This window comes from Nesoenas mayeri (genome assembly GCF_963082525.1).
Source record: "Nesoenas mayeri genome assembly, chromosome: 11".
In the NCBI taxonomy this organism is placed as follows: domain Eukaryota; kingdom Metazoa; phylum Chordata; class Aves; order Columbiformes; family Columbidae; genus Nesoenas; species Nesoenas mayeri.
In genome coordinates, this window is record NC_137563.1 from 5,042,488 (window position 1) to 5,062,795 (window position 20,308).

The window sequence follows — 20,308 nt, forward strand, 5'->3', positions numbered from 1 at the left end:
GGACCTTAACAATCATCTAGTCCAACCCGCCATGCCATGGGCAGGGACACCTTCCACTAGAACAGGTTACTCAAAGCCCCATCCAGCCTGGCCTTGAACACTCCCAGGGATGGGGCAGCCACAGCTGCTCTGGGGAGCCTGTTCCAGGGCCTCACCACCCTCATGGAGAAGAATTTCTTCCTAATATCTAATGTAAACCTCCCCTCTTTTCAGTTTAAAGCCATTACCCCTTGTTGTGTCACTATGTACTGCTATAGACACTACTCCTCCTCTCTTGGCAGAGGGAGAGTCAGCCTTCCTACAATAAATAGCATTGCCAGGAAATAAATTTCATTCAATACCATGTAACAAATTTGTGCATTGCTGTGCCTGTTTTCAGGATGACCTCACACCATCCTCACAGCTCTGCTTCCTGTGCATTTGCTGGGCACAGCGGGGTGACATCCCTCATACCCTGCTGCGCACAGATTGCTGTCCTAAAGGAAAAACCCAGCCCTTCCAAGATAACACACAATTTTAGCCCCTTGGAGGCTGCATCCCAGGCACTGAGTCACAGCTCCTGCTGCCTTCATGAGGTTAGAATGCAAGCACATTTCCCAGGCTACTAAGTCACTGTTCAAGCAGTGACTCAGTTTGGTAATCTTTGAACTGTCATCTCCAGTTATTCCATCAAGTTTCACCTCTTGAGGAAGTTTACCCAGCTTGTCCTCTCTGGCTCATTGCAAGTTTGCAAGAAAGCACAAAGTTAATCCATCAGCTTCTGCTTACCCATAAGTGGCCAAGAACAGATACATCAAACCATTCATGACCTACAGCAGAAGACTCAAACTCCTCTCCTTCAACTAAGTTGTCTTTCCCACCTCTGTAGTCTTTTGGCATTTAAGTATTTTTGAGTAATTTACTCATCCAGAATTTATCTGCTAGTTGTTTTCCCACTAAGCTGCAGCAAATTGCATGCAACTGAGCAAGGGATCCAGTTAGTATCAGGATGAGATGCACAGCAGGAACACTCAGCTTGTTTTGTACATCCTTGTTCTAATCCTTCTTCCTGCATCCCAAAGCCCTCACCCATGATTTGGGTTCAAGACAGATTTCTCATTAAGTGACACAATGAAAATTCAGTTTATTTTATACAAAAACTGTGGAAAAGTGACAATTGTCCCTCTTTACCTAGCAGAATTGAACCTTCACTGCAGAACTCTGCTATCATATGCAGGAGAAGTACCAGAAAGACTGAGATAGGCTTTGAACATATGGAGAGGTGCTGCAATTGAGGTTAAAAACAAACCCTTTTAGAGTTGTCCTTATTTCCACTGTCAGAGGCTTGCATCCAGTCTCCTACCAACACAAGACAGCTCCAGTCCAGCAAACATAAGGTCCTGGTTAAAAAGAATGTTGTACAGCTGAGATAATGCAAAGTTTTCCATGTTGTTCTGTCTCCAAACTTCAGCTGAGCAGCTTTTTCCGTGAGTAAGTCCTGCTAAGGGGATGCTTCCTGGAAGCCATGATGTGGAATGGAGACAGCTCCCGGTCAGCAGTACTTTGGAAGGCATCGGTTTCCTCTTCTACAAAACAGAAAGAATAAATTAAGCCACAGTTTGCTAAAGTTTACTGGTGACTCCAATAAGCAAGATACCAACTGGAAACAACAAGAACAATAACTTCCTACTCAGCTGTTTTCTTCATTGCTACCTCCCCACCCTTCCAAACTTCCCAATTCACAGCAAGTTTCTTGGAAGCGTGTGAGATGGGGACACTGCACATAGAAGTGGCAGATACAGCCACGGGCTCTCTACACAAAGACCAATCCCTAGCACACTATGCCTTTGTTCTCATTTAGCGGGAGGCAAGTGGAGTGGAAAACTGGTCTGTTCGAGCCTTTTCTTCCAGCACAGGTGGTTACCTTGAAGACGCTTTCTCCGAGATGGTGGTGTCTGTCCCTGGCACAGCAACGGGGACTGGGTCAGCGCTAGAAGGCTGTTAGCAGAGAGCGTGCTCTTCAGTGGTGGAGTCGAGCCTGGAAAAGCACAGTGAGATGCTGCAGCAAACTGACAATACACAGCCTTTATTCTAGTTTGAAACTTCCATCAGTACAAGTGATACTTTGAGTTTATCTGAATCAAAATCTAGGCTGGCATAGTGGGTTTCTGGCATCAGGAAAGGCAAACGACACTCTGGATTTAGCTCTTAGAGCTAGTCTTTTAGGTGGTTTTGTAGAAAAACACTTCACTCGTTAAACTTACTCTTCAGTTACCTTATGCGTCCTGGAAGGAAACTGTTGTTACAACTGTGATTGTCTCTTACACAAAAAGAAGCTCTGTGGGTACAGAAATCTCTTACAGGTCCAGCTTAAGGCTAAATACTGCTATTATTCCATGTCCCGAATGCAGATTAATGGTGCTTTAAAGTTTGTCCATTTTTCTCAGTGATACCTGTTGGATGAGTAAGACATTGCCTCTATATACAAACCTTTCCTTTCGAGAGGAAACAGACACTGAGGCTTAGCTTCAGGGCACGCAATGACTATAGAACAACATCTGCCATAGTCCCCCATAACTTCCATTATTTCTGGAACAATTCTAGATTAAATATTTGCAATTCACAAGGCCTTGATTACAGAGCTGAGAGAGCCTGTTTCACCAAGGTCAGCTGAATCATCTGTTCCCACAGCAAAAGCAAATAGGTAGTTTAAAGTTAAATACCTACTGCCACAACATCACTGCTAGCAAGGCAAAAATTTCTGATACCTGCTTTCAATGGCCCCACCCCCACAAGCAGATGGGGCACCAATAAATACCAACATCCCCAGGACTAACCCCCCCAAAGGCTCCAGCCTATATTGCAGCAGGTTTACACTGAAGAGAGTTAACTTCAGTGCTGCATGCTGGGCAGAAATAGCTGGCAGCATCACCAAAAACCCAAATAAATCACCTGGTCTGATTTCAACATGTATTGCAATAGAAGAGCTATCACTTCCCTAAGTCACAGTTCACATTCAGTACACTGTAGTGACCTTACACCACCTTTATTCAACTTGAGTCATCACCATTTACAAGACAGCAGGTAGATGTAATTGTGACCCTCCCTCCTCAAGTTCTGCAAATTTTGCTTTTGCTTCCTCCAGCCTCCTACTTTTTCATATTTCTCTGATCTCTCTCACATCATTAATACTCCATTGATGAACTCCTCATATCTAATCTGCCTCTCCACATAATTAACTTCTACGTCAATTAAAACCTACTCACCTCCTCCATCTCATTCTCCTTCAGAAAAGTTTTTTCTTGTTTTTGTCTACCACACATTTTTAACCTCTTCTGATTTCAATGGTGTGTCATTCATGACACTTAATTACCTGACAAAAGGAAGACATCGTCATCCCCTCCACAACTGTGCTGCTCAGGAGTTATAAGCGCACATGCTCCTGGTTTCTCAGGAGGTACAGAGTCCATTCTTGATTTGCTTCTGCTGCTTTCATCCGTGGAAAAGCCAGTGAGATCCAAGTTGCACCTATCAGTGCAAGATCTCTTGGGATCACGGTTCTCCTCCTTCTCTGGTGACAGGTAAGTCAAGACTCTCTTCCGAGATTTCAAGCCAAAAGCTCCCATGGCAAAATCCTCAACAGCCCTCAAATCAGAGTCACTAGGAGATGCCTGATCCTGGAGCCTGTAAATCCCTTCCAGTCCAAATTCCCCAAGAGTATTTGTCACTTTGCTGCTGCAGTGCTCCAAGATCTTCACTTCTTCTCTGCCTGTGGACATTCTCTTCTGTTCATCAGCATTCTTCTCGGTTTGACCACAGCTAGCGTTAGCAGTCCTGCTTGCTGCTCTCTTTCTCCGAGGCCAATCATTGATGGCATCAGGAGTAGTCTTTCCCTTCTGCTTGGGAGAAGGTGTCCAGGGAACTCCTGCTTCCAAGGGGGACGGGGAGGTGGTGTTAGAAGCGCAGCTTGTTGGGGTATACGACTGGCATATGTAGGTCTGTCCTCCGCCTTTCCCAGGTGTACTGTGGAAAGAGCGAAAGCAGGACGGTGAAACACAGGCAGCTGCTGGTTTTCCTGGGTGCTTGCTACACCAGGTCATAGCAAGATCACCAAAGGGGCTTTCTCCTCCCTTGGGTTTGCTGGCACTTGTTTCAGGTTGAACTTCCAACGATGAGCAAGAGCCAATTTTCTTAATGCGAAGCTTGGGCAGGCCTGAAGCTTGCATTTCAAGTTCGACTTCGTAAGTGGGTGGACTAACCAAAGGTGGTTTGCAACGACTTTTAGGAGCAGAGAACTTGTCTATAAGTTGAGGATTTCCCATCCGTGCTGCAGCCTCCCTCTGTCTCCTGTCTGCAGTACAGCGTAAAGAATAGGCAGAAGCAGGTTTTGGCACAGGGGGTGAAGTATTCAGGGCAAATCTGGAGTGCCTCTTAAGACTTGGAGCCTTCAGCCCCACATATTCTTCTCTCAGCAGGGTTCCTGGTTCCAAGTCATCACTAACTGTTTGAGAACCCCTTTGGAAGGACGCACAGGTGCTTGCACTGGAGTTCCCCTCTGTAATCAATTGCTCACACTCTATCTCAGCATTCTGTGCATGGACTTGCCCTCCAGCAGGCTTGGGAGACAACTGCTTTTCCAAGTTTTCCAAGTCCTCTCTTGGAGAAGACTTTTGAGATGCCATATCCATCTGTTTATTCTTCTCCAATACAGCAGCATTTTCAGTGACTTGGGACTGACAAAGCTGGAGGCTTTCTACGCAAGAGTTACCAACACTATAACAATGATTCTCCTTATTCTTTGAAGGTGTTACACATGCAAGTGTGAGGTTCTCTCCTCCAGAATTTGGTTCACATTTGGCCTCCTTGGATGCGTGAAGCAGGGATCTCCGTGAAGTGCCAGTAATAACTGGAGATTTTTGAAGAGATGGTTCCCAATCAGACTCCATAGCCTGCACATGGGAAGGAGAGCAGATTGCCACAGCATTTGTGGGACTTTGACAGAGAGGAGGACTGAAGAAAGGCTCCAGCCTCACAGCAAGCGGCGACACTTCCACACTCGGTGGGCTGGTATATAATTTTGAACCTGGATCTTCAGGTTTCCTGAGAGTACTTTTAGTTGCTCGAGGTAATGAATCTGACTGCACTTGAGTTTCCTTTGGGAGGATTTGCCTCCGAGTACCAACTGGAGATGCTAATTTTGAGAAGTATCTCAAGGAACGCCTTGGGGTTTGCTGCTCTGCAAAACATCTTTCCTGGACAGCAGAGGAGGGAGAGGCAGCTGGATTTGAATCTGTCAGAGGTAACAATGAGGCCCTGAGCACTGTGAGCCCTTCAAGTTCTGGTACTTGTAAACCAGTCTCTTTGCAAGGAGGGGAAAGTCTTCCTGCTGGAGAACAATCCTTAGAAGTTCCTTGCAGCAAGTGAACCCTCTTATTTTCACTTAACACAGATGGTGACTTGACCCTTTGTACAGGGTGAGAGAAGTACTTTCCCAAACACTTCACTGCAGTCTGCTTAGCAGCTGGGCTTCTGCGAGGAGTCTTCTCCAGCTTCTGTGGGGTCCTGTGGAGAATGCGAGGTGACCTCCTCGGTAGCTTACTGGCAGAATTTGGTAGCTTTTGGGCAAATTTATGAGGAGTTTTTCTAGGAGTCTGAAGAGGGAGAGAAATAAATTAAAGAACCGTGCTTGTTCTTTCCAGAGGTATTACATACCCTTCTTGCAATTTACTTCTCAATATTCAAAACACAGAAACCATTTGATTGGACTTAACAGAAATGCTAAATTTAAGATGCATAGAATTCACTAAACTTGAACAGAAAAAGAAGATGGGAAGAGAGTGTTTCTACCTGACATGCGGTCAGCTCCTCTAAGTGTAAGGAATCTCTTCTTGTTCTCCTCCTTCCAGGTGAAGGCTTCGCTGCAGGACTACACATGTCAATGACTGCACCAAAGAAAAACCTCTTGGGAGTCTGGACAGTGGGGCGCTCTGAATGCTGTTTAATGCCTGTAAAGTAGAACAGTATTATTCAACTAACAGTAAGTAACCTGCCATGAACAATTGTTTCAATCACTTCAGATGTATGGACAAGTAGTGTACAAAGCCTATAGCCCTAGCATGTTCTTTTCTAGCCAAATGTTAAAGCTTCACCAGAATTACTGTTATTTCCCCAATATGAAACTAATATCCATCTGTAGAAAGAGTGCTCTAGTAGGACAAAAAGTACAAAATAGCTCAGCCTCTTATTCTTTTTATAGCTTGTAGCTTAAAGTTCTGGTTCATGACTAAGGATTCTAGTAAGTACAATATAAAGAACTAAATGTCACCATTTCTAGCTGATAATTCTACTGAGACAGCCAACAAAGAAGATCTCATCAGTCACTGCTTTATACTGCCACAGAGTAGACTGAAAGTAAGCTTTGGGGTTTCTGTCCCATATTTTACAAGGATTTCACTGCATTTAAGGAATGCAGACTGACAATCAGTGGTATTCCATTAGATGGGCCCGACTCCGTTAAGTTGGCAGTGTATCATCATAGAAATTAGCCTTACCTTACCATCCTCCAAATTCAGATTCCCAATTCAAAAAATAATTACTGGCGATGAATTTTTGTCTACAGAAGATATTGCATGATAGCTCTTGGCCTCTTACAGTCTCTTGTAGAGACTAATCAAATCAGCTTTTCAGATCAGCAATATCAGCCTGCTCAGATCCCATTCAGTACCTTTGACATCCTGCAGCATACAGCTCTCCCCTTCTTGTCCCTGATGGACTCGCTGTGAATTTCGTGAGCTGGGCTGTGTAGTGGAATTGAGAACACCAGAACAGGTCCTATTCAAAGACAGCTGTTTGATGCGTGGGCTTCTTCTCAAACCTACTTCTGAAAAGGTAAAGACATTTGAAACTGAGCCTTCTTTCTCCCTCAGCAACGGGGAGATCTTCAGGAACAGCTCCTAACTGAAAAGAACACACTCTACTGAACTTCCAGATGCCTAACTGTCTTGTGAAGGGAGGCAAGTGTGTGAAGAAGAAAGCTTCAGCTTTCTTGGGGTTTGGAGTATTAATGGATACAAATCTTCCAACTCATTATGCCCCCTCCTCTAAGTCATGATTACTCTCACCTCTCTCTGGCAATTACATAGAAAGGAATGCTAGAAAAGCCATGTTCAACTCAAATTACATCCAGGTTAAATGATCAATTCCTTCTCCTGTCTCTTTTTACTAGCGATTTTATCTGTTTGCCAAACCATGCTTTTTTCTACTTCCTTCCTGGGGAAAAGAGACAGCAGTAGTCAATATAACATGGAGACACTCCACAGAGCCCAGCAGCTGTCTGTTACAGTCAAAACTAGAGCAGTGTTAGGGTCACAGCACAGCATGTTGAAGTTACATTTAAAAAATCACCTTGCACCCACTGGTTTGACAGTAATGATAGGAGCTCAGAATCTTGTTCACCTTTAAAGTTCTTCATGCATTTTCATTTAAGAGTTAAATCTACCTTTCTTAACTTAACAACTGTACAAGGTTGTCAAAGCCACAAGCAGCAAGTGGTTCTGTCAGAGGAGGCTTTGCCCCACCAACAGAATAGTGCAATACTTTTGTACTGACCATTCACAAATTGCCTAAATTGAAGCACGGTCATCTTACAAGCTACAACACAGCAAAACCACCTTTAATCAGAAGAAAAAGAGTGCTTACCGTTTATGGTCTTCTCTGGAGATTCTTCTACAACGCCAGTGTCACAACCTGGATCAGAAGACCTTGAGAAACAGCAGACATTTTGGACTTTACATACTGGTCACATTTACAAAAACCGAATTTGCCACATAGACTGAAAAGCAGTGGTCTGTTCTACAACATATTGCTTTTTTTGGCTACTCTAAGTGATCAGTAAGCAATTTGCCTACTATTAAAAAATGGTTGAGTATGGGAAACCGTCTAGCTGTATAGGTAATGGTTCCACATGAAGGTAAATGCTAAATTTCAGCCTGGAATTAACAAAACACAGCTCAGGCCTTTCCTTCAAAGGCCCTTGAAACAGCAACTGACCCTGAACAAAAGTTAGCTGCAGGAATTAAAGCACGCTGACTTACACAATGAAGCAAGCAGTATTTCTCCTCACTCAGACAACAGAAATTAGCATCCATTGGTTCTCTTGCTGACATAGGTGAGGATGACACTTTGACCACAAAAAGATACCTGGTTCTTGTGCTCACAGCCATTAATTATATACCAAATATTTATTTAAATCAAGAAAGAAATCGCTCACTCACCGGCCTTTGATCTGCTTATGTAGTAGTCTCCTGGAGACCTGCTTATGTAGTGGTGTTTCTGCAACTCTCTTGGTCAGTAACTTCCGATGATCTAAAAATCAAGCAAGAGCTACAACATCACACAGTTATAAAGCAGTCAGGACAAATAAATAAATACAGTGTTGTACAGGCTTCAGTTTAAGAATGACAGCCAATACAGAATCATTGTGTAGTCTCCCAGCATTCATAAGTGACCATTTCAGAGCCCAGTGTCTACTTTTCCTTCTCAATCCCTCAATATCATTAATAGCACTGACTTTGTGTCAGACATAATTAACTTACAAAGATAAATTTCTTTCTTCATCTTCCATTCACAGATTCTTTTTTAACCAAGCACTTAACATGAGTTTTCTTTATGAGGTGCAGATTTCAGTAAAAAATAGGTTTCAGTTTTAATATCTTATTCATCCTACAACCACCACAGCAATCATCTGAAATATTTTCTTCATTAAAAAAGTATAATTGTTGCATAGAACTGAAGATGCAAGAATAGGAACTTTAGCAAAAGATCATCCACAACAATCCTGCGTGTGCAAGTCATGCCCTACCTTTAGTGCCTTCATCAGTGCATTTGTATCTTAGGCCTTCCACAGCAGACACTGACTGGCTTCTAGGCATCTTCTTCATTGACCTTTTGGATGGTGAAAGCAGCTCTTCATTGAAGAGGTTCCTCCTTACTTTTGTAACCTCTGTGAGGCAAGAAAAAGCAATAAATGATCATATTAAAAGGAAAAAAAAGAAGAAATCACTGGAAGATTATTTTTTTTCTGGCCACTGGGGATGGGAATATCACATACCAACATAGAAAAACAACTTTTTAGAGGCCACAAAGCATTGAAAAGTTGTTTTTCTGCTACTGGAAATGTCATCCTCTAAATCCATCCTGGACTTCTTACAAATTGGCATTCTTTGCATTATCTCAGCAATAAGCTACAAGCAGATGCCATAGCAGAAAAAGCAGCTAGTCAGTGTCCTAGATGGAGCAACATTAAGTGAGCTACAAAAATCTCAAGCAACATATTGGTTCAGAGAACACATGTGAGATTTCATTTTAAGTATCTTGCAGAGAAATATCCTGTTTCCAGATATGAGTCCACTCTTGTCCTTGCTTTCAGGACAGAGAAGGTAGAAATAATTGCAAGATTCAAGGACGAACAGAAAAGTTTTCCTCTCAGAACACAGGATTTAAGTTTTTTCTGTGTGAGCACACACAGAATAGAGATGATTTTTTGCTCAAAGTTTCTGCAGAATTCAGCAAAACTTCCTTTTGATTTCCAGCATGCTTCAGCATAATTTCATCACAGCTCACTAAAATTTACAGGGAGAACATGTGCTGAAGACACACCTTTCCATGGAAAAGCTAGAAGTCAATATACCTTGCACTGCTTCTTTCTGCAACAAAGGCATCTGTTGGGACTTCTCCATGGCAAGGTAAGAACGCAAGCTCTCCTGAAACAAAAAAGAAATTAGCCGCACTGGTAATTTAATGTTACAGTTAACTATTATGAATATTAACTGTAAGCTCTGAACCATACACACATTGTTTCAATTTCTCCTTCAAAACTACTTTTATCTCTGTACAGCTGATACAGGACATACATACTAAGTGAATACAGCACAAGAGTTTCTGCACTCAAGTGTCACTTCACAGCTTTGCTGCACCCCACAGAAGCAATTCACACACAATCCTCCTGCAAGTTTTACCTTTCTGCTGGGATTCTTGGCTATCTTGGGAATCTCAATTTGACGCAAGTTCTGTGGTGCTTCTGTCATGCTCCTGTGTCTGGCTAATACATTATTCCTTTAGAAAGCAGACAAAGATTAAGTTAAAATAAAGTCAGAAGCATCGTTATCAACCTAATAACAATTCAACTTAGGCTTGACTCTAGACATAGGAAGTCTTTACCTAAATTCGCATTGCAAATTGCAATGGTACCTCAGTTAAGTTACAACACTGAAAAATTTTTTGTGATATAAACAGCAATACCTAACTTTAGAGTTGGTATTAAAACTCATTTCACAATTTGTTAAAACATATGCAGGATCCCCAGCATAAAGGTCTACAGTATGTTCCTTTTCTTCTCACGGAAGACACAAACTCTACTTATGCATAAGATACACATACAGAATGAAGATTACACTTTCATATAGTCAACAATGGCAAGTTCAAATGAAAAATGGAAGCCCTTAATATTTCTCTCAGGCTTGCAGAACTGTCAGCAGGTGCCAGCTTGTCCCAACCAGTTATCCAGCAACAGAAACAATTACTGAGCTATAGTTTAGACAATTCCTCAGCCCAGGCTGCAACAAGCTGTCTCCCATTCGGAATTATTACCTTCTTTTTTTGGCAGAGCGGGTGCGCAGCTCCTCAAGCTGATCACTCTCAGTGCCTACACAAACAGCACCAGGAGTTAAGACAGATGATAAAGACGGTGGAAGGCCTGGAGATTTGCTATCCAGAGTCAGAGAGTCATCACTGAAGAAGTCCGAAGGCAGAACAGATGCCAGCTTTGAGGGTATTTGTGTACCGAGACCATAGTAAATATCTCCAAGGGTCTTGGGTATAAAGTTCATATACCTAGAGCAGAGAGAACCAACATCAAATGCAATCACCCACAAAGCTGTCAATGTTCCAATCTTGAGGTCTGAATGAAAAGTTTTTCTCTAGTGTCAATTAAAAAAACCCCCACAACTGAAAATCAACTTTTTTCATGAGTTTACTTCCTCATCTACTTTTTCTTTGATGAAGATACAAGCACAAGAAGAGCATATCTCAACTGAAAGTTATAAAGATGCAGTAAATGAAAGCTGTAGATTGCTGTTTACTCAGCTATCCAACCAAAACCACCGTACCCAGTAAGACTTAAACCACCCTAAAGAACTTACAATTCTAATATTTCTTCTAGAAATTTTGTAAGATACCCTGGGTCTTCAGTCAGACATAAAATTCGCAGCATATCTGTCATCTGGAAAAGAAAGCCAGGTGGGAAAGTGGATTAAGCTGGTGACAGCTGCAACACCCGATTTTTGTTTTAGCAAGGAATATAAAACGGTTACAGTAAAAATTAGTGGAAAACTCCAGGTTCAAGGTCTGCATTTCTAGGACCATTCGGAAACACAACCTGATCCATAATTTACCTCTTCTAACAGCTGCTCCATTTCATCAGCGTTGCTTTGCAGTGAAGGGCACTGAAGACATAACTCAAGGCGCAAAAATACCTGAAGTCGGCACCTAAGAAAACAAATAGTCATTCACTGCCTTTTTTCTGGTGGAATCAGCATGTTTACTGCAGAAGGTATACTCAAAAAAGCAATGGGAGGGGAAGTGGTTCCTTTTGACAGTATAATTTGTTTGGCATTTAATTCTGGTGGCACAGTAGATGCCTCATTTCAGATATAGACTGCAATGCTTATCACACAGCCTGTGTATATTTGCATTTAATGGATGTTTTTACTGTGACCAGATATTCTCCTTGGAATATTTACCCCATGTAAATAGTGTTCCACTTGTACAAAAAAGCCACCACTAAAAACTGCTAACCAACTCTATAGTGTCTCAGAAGCTGAAGTAAATAGTGTCTCATACTCTCTGACTTTGGCCTCCTTCTGTGAACTGTGCTGTTGTCTGAGCGCTTTGCTGGTCTTCAGGAGATGGTTTCTGACTCTTTCCACACAGGCCACCTGCAGAGAAACAGAATTACAGCAAAAACTTTAAGTCTGTTCCCTGTCTGCAGGACACAGGTTTTCCCCCCACCTCCTATCTTGACCCTTTTTTTCTTTCTTCTCCTTCAAGGAAAAGAATTATCTCTTTCTTTCAGAAGCAAAGTTACAATGACACCAGACATAGAACTTAAGAGCTTGAAATCGCAAAGAGCGTCACTTGCAGCTTCAGGCCACCTTCTGTGGATTTATATATGGATATATAACTATGGATTTGTCTTCCCACAGTATTTTTTTCAGTTGTTCACAAGTTTATCGATTTTGGTTTCAGTGAGTTACAATCTTTAACACTGTTTATACACTTAAAGTAAAACATACTTTGAACTATATTTATCTTTCCTGGAGAAGTAGCAGGTCTAGATTTATTATGTAAAGCAAAACCAGAAGATGCACCTTTTGTAAAATATGGTTTGGAATATTTTTTTTAAATACTGTCTTTAAGTAAGTGAAATTAGAATTTCAGAATGAAGTCAACATAAAGATGTTACAATCTTTAGCAAAGATCTAAACTGATAACTTAACTGGATTTCCTTACATTCTTGGCAACTACCCTTTTTCACTATTGAGTTGGCACAGGTAGAAGTAGCTAGTTGGTTATGGTTTTGACTACATGTAACTGCCCCTAAAAACTTCATGTAAGATGAAAAAAGGGTAGTGTAGAATAGCAAAAAACATGAATTTCCAGATCAGTAACAACCCCGCCCACATGCTCTTACTTACCTCTTTCTCATTGGCATCTTGTACTTTCAAGAACTTTTTAATGGCCATGATCATGTTCTGGGCACACACAGATGAAATATCTCCCTCAGCAACAGCCTTCTGGTAGCTTGCAATTAAGTGGGACTGCAGTTCCTCCTCAGTTTTGAAGTCTGCAAGGGAAGTGGTCTAAAGTTAACTAAACACCCATTCACCACACCTTACTGATAAAACACTCATTGCAGCAGAATCTCATAGATTTTCTCCAAAGAGGCATCCAAGACCACAGAACACCAAAAGAAGCAGTCCAAGGTTCAGACCCATGACAAATAATAAGCTTAGTTCCAAGTAGATCAGCAAGCTTTCAGATTACTGTAGCAGTCAAGAAAATCACTTAACTTCTGTGTAATTAATAAATAGGACTACGTTTCCAGTTATACCTTGATGGGTGTTTCCCTCTACTTCTTTTGGTTAAAAAAAAAAAAAGGGAAAGACAGTTCCTTATTGCTTTTTTCAGATGGAGACAAGGCAGGAAACTAACCCTGGGAGCAGTTGTAACACTAGGTTGTGAATATTTATAGAAACCAAAACTGGGAGAGAGAAAAAATAACCACACTCCATGCCAAGCTGAAGATGCAGAAACACAAGCACTGATCTGCTCCCTAGCACCTAATACTCCATTATCATCCTTCCCTCTCCCTTCCATAAAAACCCCGTATGACCTACTAATGTATCAGGACTGGTAACACACACCTATTGATATTTTAAGTGCCTTTTCCTTTTCTTCCACCTTTTCATCCAATCTTTTTGCTGAAAGCTTCTGTGGAAGCTTCTCATTCACTGCTAGTGACACGCCATCAGGGTGAAACTTCTGAGCTTTTACATTCAGTCTTGCTACGTTGAGCATCTGGAGGGATCTGGACATGGTCTTCATCTTCTGCCTGACTGGAGTTCGGGGAATTCCACCTGCAACACCACAAAAAGGGAGTTCTGCCATCAGACACACTGGGGCAGGAACTCTACCGAAGGTAGAGCATAATACTGAATTCTGTGTTGCTGTCAAATGAGATTAGCAACCTTCTAGTGGAAAACATGGCCCAGAAGGTTTGTATTTCTCCACAAAAATAACTGTAGAGGCAGCTGCTTCTCTAAGTAAAAATCAGGTAAAAACTCTTGCTCTGTGTAAGTGCTTATATAGGTATAATGAGAATTTACATATCCAAGACACAATCTTATGACACAGAAATAGCTGAAAGAGCAAGACTTAGGGATACATAAGGTCAGCATATATGCAACTATAGTTAGTGTACTGAAAATGCAATGATTAAGTTCTTCTAGAAGGAAGTGTTTCCTTTCTCCAAATTAGAACAAAGTTGAGAGGTTGCAATATTTACTAGTAGTTGGGAGTGGTCCCTGTTTCAACATCTAGTGAAACTGCAAAGCTCCGCATGCTGCTTTTTAACAGTTTTGTCAGTTGCTGCACAGCTTTGAATTAGAGTACAGACCTCTAGGGTTCAGGCATTAAGAAGGCCTGCTGAGAAGTATTTGTCATCTTTAATCACCAACATGCACATGTGATCCTGAAGTATACATACGTCTTTTCTTGTTATTTCCTGGTCCAGTTGCAGCAGATGTTTCGCTGAATTTTCTCTGGTACAGCTCAGATAGACTCTCAGAGAATTCAACTTCCAATTGGTCTGTGTCATCCTTCCCATTAGCACAAGGAACCTGCAGCAGTCTATATAAAAGAGTCATTTAGTAGTTATCAAAAAAATGGGAGTGGGAGGCATGTCCCTTGTTCTCAGTGTGCAGAAACCAGGTTTTTCTAGGTACCAGCCCACAGTAATGTAGTGCAAGCAACACATGCTAGTACTCTTCCAATGCCTGCTCCCCAAAACTCTTACTTAAAAGACACAAAAAAATCCAAACCACCCTTTTATAAGGGTCACATCAAGTTGGAAACAAGCATAACAAGGGTTGCCTGATGTACAGTGGATATGCCACAAAACTACACGAGCAACTTTGGGCTAAGGTATCATATCCTGCATTAGGCTCTTTATTTTTTTTGCTTCACTCAGCAAGCTCTTTGAAGAAAAGCGGGCTTCATTCCTAATAAATACCAATTGCGACAATACAACCACTGTCTTCAGCATCTTGAAGTGCATCTTATCGAGCCATAATATGGTGAAGTCTGGCATTCCCCCAAGTAGTTTTGGTCATTTTAAGTCACCTCCACAACTCCTGAAACTGTCAAGATCTTAATGCATGCAAACTGCTACCCAAGAAGCCTGTTCCCAGTTCCTTTTGTCAAATACGCCAAGACACAATGAAGCAAGAGCACACAGTAAACTCAGTACAGAAATACAAGCACTAAGAGAAACATTTAGTTCTAGAACTCCAAGCAACACTACAGCTATACTCCCTTAACAGGAAGCAGAAATCCCTGGTTATTACTCAGATGTGTTTCAGAAAAATACCTGAATGACTCCATCAGATCCGAGGTTGCTCCACAAGCATTCGATGCAGGATACCATGCCTCAAGCACTGAGGGATGCCAGCCATCTGTATGGGACAGCTCCCGTTGGACCCACTCTGGCACAGGAGTTTCTTCTCCTGTGAGCAGACACACACAAAAAAAGTTAGAAGGAAACTAAATGAAGTGGCAGAAGGTCCCAGCCTGCAGAGACTCTAAAGAAGGGGTTTCCAAACCTTTGCTCCTGGGGGGGACAATTTAATAGCCAATATAACAGGTTGGCAGGCTCATGAGAAGATTCACTCTAATATAAAACAGGTGAACTAAAGGCACACACAGCCCTGCAGCCACACACAAAGGCTTTACTGGCCAGGGGTGGCCTATGGGACACATTTTAGGAAACCTCATTCTAGAAACTTATCCCCAAGCACAAGCACCTGTGCTTTATCTACAAGCTAACGGGAACTAATTCTCTGTCAATAAAACAGAAAGGTAGACCAGGGCAGATTTCTGCATCATATCACAAGGCCTGAGCCACAAAAGGCAAGACAAGTAAGTCCCAAAAATGAGAGACACTCATTGAAGAAATTACTTTAGATTTCTCCATTCCAAATCATATCTAGGGATGATCATAAGATGGTAAGTTTTGCATTTCCTGATACCTACCCATACCAGCCAGAGAATCTTCCACCGATGTGTTAATTTTACTCAATACGCTATTCACAATCTCTGGGAGGTGAAGAGCAGAGTCTTGGGAAGAGTTCTCCACTACAGTTCCTGCAAGGCTGCACCGCTGAACTTCAGCAGTCTTCTCAGGACCAAGTATAGTCAGAACCGCAGCACACTCAGAAAGTGGTGATAAAACAGCAGTGCAGGGGCACCAAGTTTTAGATGGAGATACTTCAGCAACCTACATTTTTTTTAAAAAAGAGGAAAGTTTACATTTTCTAGAAATGCAGAGACCTAAGGAGTACAGATACTTTACAAACACCTTATAGACTGACATGCTCTCCTAAAGAACGTTCTGAATTTAACTCCGAATGACTTGCAGTGCAACAAATACCACTATTATTGTCTTCACAACATGATACACTGTCACCTCTTTGATTGCAGCTCATTTCAGAACAAATACTAGTTTAAGGCAAAGAGAAAGAGTTACCATGTGCAGTTCTTCAGTCACTAGACTCTTCAACAGCCGATGAAACAGTGACCTGTTACCTTCTGCCTGCTCAGCCCGTGAGTTCTGCAATATCCAGCTCTCGGTGAGAAAGGGGCCAGCCTGCATCAAGCTCCAACCTGTCAAGCTACCTTTCAGAAAAATATGTACTGGAGAATGCAGTTGTCTTTGGCTCATGGCTAGGGGTTCCAGGATCACAGCACAGCTTTCCTGCTTCTTTCCTCCTGTGCAAGTATAAGATAAAGGAAAAGTCCTGAAGCAAGTAAAATGGGGTTTTCACATAGATGAAGAGACTTCAATAAAAAAAAAGATTTGAGATTAAACTGCAAACAGCTCTACAGTAAGTGTACTGCAGAACAAATATCCTCAAAAAGGAGCTGAGTGCACAAGGGGACAACTAAAGAGAGCCAACGCACACTGCATGTTGCTTTAAAGCTAATCTCTTTTCTTTTAAAGGGGCTTTTTATTTGCATTCTTAGTTCAGCTAAACTGAAGCCAAGACAAAGCATGTATAAGAGTGTACAGCTACATAAAATGAGACCAGCAAAGAGCTCTTCATACACCCAAACTTCTGGAAGCACAGAAAACTGAAGAAACAATCAGAAATATGGGTTAATAACTCTCATATCAGAGGAACTGAAGCACATGCAGGACTTTTTTTTTTTTTTTAGACTTAGGCTCTTCAATATCTTAAGTTACTTCTACACATACTGTTCACAAGGGAAACTCATCAAGGATCCTGCATGAAAGATGACAGTTATTACTATGCACACCTAATTTATTTTTTTTTTTAATTACCAGGCATGCTGAAAATCAATGTTCCTTCTTGCTGGGGGAATACTGCTTGAAATACAGACGGCTTTGAGAACAAGCAGTTCAAAGTTGCATCCAACGGCAGGAGCATGGTCCAAGGCACAGTCTGAGGCACTGGGCAACTTAAGTCTCCAAGAAAACCACGAGCAAGATCTGCCCTGTGGTGACTCAAACATTGCACTAAGGTTTCAGATGGCAAAATGGTGCCACCCATCTGACGGATCAGTTCAAACATTGTCCAGTATCCAACATGATCTGGGGATTCAATCAGCTGAAATAAAATAAGAGAGGTCTCAAGTTAATGCTGGCAGTGAGATAACTTATATTTGAGCAGAGATTGCATGCTTATAAAAAAACTGGCATAGGAAATGCAGACAGAGCAGCTTAACACAGTGCTTTCCATGTGTTTTTATGGAGTTTATTAACCATATCAGAATCTAATAAAGAAAATACTATTCCCACTGAATTAAGAGGTAGCCAATATTTTCGAGCATGTGTCTAGACACCTGAATTGTCAGGCTGCCATTTGCAATTCTGAATAGCTTTAACTCCCACCTAACTCAAAGCACAAGACAACTCATTAATAAACACTGTACAGCTTCTCAATTGCTGATATATCTCCATCTCCATGGGGAGAATTACCATTCCAGTTTTCAGTCTCTTGCTGAACAAGATTGCGTGACAGTAACCAAACACCTTCCCCTACCACCCCAGGGACCACAGCACAAAGCTGCCGTATAGAAGATGGCCACTGAAACCAGAGCAGTATAATCTCATTACCTGAGACCACTCAGCAGTGTCCACCCAGAACAGCGTGATTTTCTGGTCCACGATCAGCTCCTGGACACTCTTGGGCAGGAGTTTCTCTGCCAGCTCCTGCACCGTGGGAGGGTCACAAGGGGAGGAAGGGGCGTCGCTCCCAGACACGAACCGCCGCAGCTCCCTCCGCGAGTGCGGACAGGGGGAGAAGAGGAAGACAGCGTTCACAAAGCCCTCGGGAGGGGGCTGGCTCTCGGGGGGCTCGCCCGTGGCCAGGCCCGTCCCCCGGTTCCTGCGGAGCGGCTTGGCGGGGGACGCGATCTCCGGGCGGTCCCACTGGAAGTCGAGGAGCGTCTCCTTGAGGCCATTGTGGGTGAGGGCGGCGCGGGGAGCCGGCCCGGGCAGGACGGCGGCGGGTCCTCGCGCCCCGAAGCGCTCCGCCAGCTCCTCCTCGAAGCGGGCCCAGGCGCGGGGCCCCGGCGAGCGGAAGCCGCCGCCCCGCGAGGCCCCACCGCGGCCCCCGAGCGAGTCGAAGAACCTGAAGGCCCAGCGGAGGCGGGGCAGGCCGAAGCGGCAGCCCAGGTAGTTGAGGAGCCGCAGGGCGCCGCGCTGGAGCCGCGCCCGCCGGCCCGGGCTGGCCGTGTCCAGCAGGAACACCACGCTGTGGGAGCACGCCATGGCCGCCTCAGCGCAGCCCAACGGCCGCGGGCCCGTCAGAGCGCGGCCGCCGCCATCGCCCCGGATCACTTCTGGCGCCCTCGCCTCGCGCGTCCTCATTGGCCGCCGCCAAGCGCCCGCCCCCTCCATTCCTCGCTCCTCATTGGGCCGCGGCGGATAGGCTGTGTGGTGCGCCTGCGCAATGCGGCGCCCGCGCTGGCGGTGGGCGGGGGAGGGAAGGGAGAAGTGGCGCCAGCCGTTCGAGCCGTGCTCTCCGCTGATTGGCCAGCCGTGACGTGCGTGCGGAGCAGCGCGGCATTCCATTGGCGGGTGTCCGTGACGAAAGCAGAGGGCGAAGCCGGCGCTCGGAGCGAGCCGATTGGCAGCTGCCGCCAATTTAAAATTTAAAGCCGTCGGGGCGCGCGTAGTGGTGATGACGTTATTTCTGTCCTCTCCCCTCATTGGGCCTTAGGGCGGTGACGCCACGATGATGTCAGTGCTCTTGGGGCACGCCCGGCCGTGCGGTGTCAGCAGGCGGGGCGCGGATGGGTCCCACGGGGAGGAGGGAGCCCCGCAGATCAGAGCCGCCCCCTGTCCGCACCCTCCGCAGAGCCCGGCAGCCCCAGCCCAAACCAGTGTCACCGGCAGCCAGCCGTATTTACGGAGCAACAAAGGCAAGCGGGCAGCACAGCACCTGTTTGGCTTTGTTGGTGACTGCAAACGCAAGTGGGGTTAATGAGCCGGAACGAGGAGCTGATCCACTCGGGTGCTCAGGAGAAACCTGCCACCAAGAGCAAGGGAAGGACACCAGGTCTCCCCGGCTGAAAGGGTGGCTGGCAGCCTGGGGAGCCTTGGGTCCCTCCTTCTGGCTGGGAGTCGTTCTTGAGCTGGTGAGACATCCTGTGCTGCCTGGCAATAAATCACTCGCCCGCACAAGCCCTGAAGAGCCAACCCTGTCATGCTCCCACTGCCGTTGCCCAGCACTGGTGTCCACCCCAGCAGCTTGCTGAGGACACTTAGCAGAGTGCGACCAAAATCTGCCTTATCACAGTCCACCTGGGACCAGAAACAAACTCAGGGCACTGGGTAGTTTCCCAGCCAAGCTTGGCAGCTCCCGACCCAGGAATTGCCACCAGCTGCTCAAACCCCTTCTCCTTTCCTGCCCACTCCAGTGTATTTGCTCTTGAAGTCCATCCAGCTCCCGGCAAAGCCACCAAAGGTGTTTGCTGAGCCCCAGTGACCTGTGTGTTTCCCCCCTACAGTCATGCCTCTGCTTCTCATGCTGCCCCGCGCTTGCGCTGCTCACAGAGACATTCGCCCTCTTCGCCTGCTCCCCAAGGACACAGGCTCCTCTCTCAAACAGAGCCCTTGGACAATCATTTACTTGCTGATAAATGCAGTTTCTCTGGAGGAAGGAGAAGACACAAGAAAAAGCAATTTATAAATTGCGCTCACATTTGGTTGGCACTTTGACTGAGACAGGGTTTTTTAACTTAAAAAAGTCTTGCTTTATTTTGACCTTTTTCTAACATTTCTCTCTGAGTGATATTTAAAGGTGAGGGCTGAAAAGGGGGCTGAGAAAACCCAGACCTACACGAACTGTTTGATCTCCCACCGTACCACCACTCTGTCCCACCCTGGTGGAAAGTTTATTTGCTGTTCTGCTGAGCCAGCAATTAAAAAAAGGCTTTGTTTTGGCTTGTCTCAGGTGATTTACTGTCA

The 20,308-nt window shown here is 44.2% G+C and overlaps 1 protein-coding gene across 1 annotated transcript; it reads right to left on the bottom strand.

The window, feature by feature from the left end:
- Window positions 1-1,177: 1,177 nt before the first annotated feature.
- Window positions 1,178-18,607, bottom strand: TICRR (TOPBP1 interacting checkpoint and replication regulator; the record flags this gene model as incomplete). The annotated part of the gene is made up of 22 exons (XM_080351266.1): window positions 1,178-1,565; window positions 1,904-2,017; window positions 3,353-5,630; window positions 5,827-5,984; window positions 6,704-6,859; window positions 7,678-7,739; window positions 8,253-8,343; window positions 8,840-8,980; window positions 9,668-9,740; window positions 9,996-10,092; window positions 10,627-10,869; window positions 11,178-11,257; window positions 11,430-11,523; window positions 11,878-11,972; window positions 12,732-12,880; window positions 13,461-13,673; window positions 14,303-14,445; window positions 15,185-15,320; window positions 15,853-16,090; window positions 16,340-16,581; window positions 17,156-17,441; window positions 17,951-18,607. 22 exons carry the CDS (start codon window positions 18,605-18,607, stop codon window positions 1,447-1,449), a joined length of 5,865 nt encoding a protein of 1,954 aa, XP_080207392.1. The 3' UTR covers window positions 1,178-1,446.
- Window positions 18,608-20,308: the final 1,701 nt, after the last annotated feature.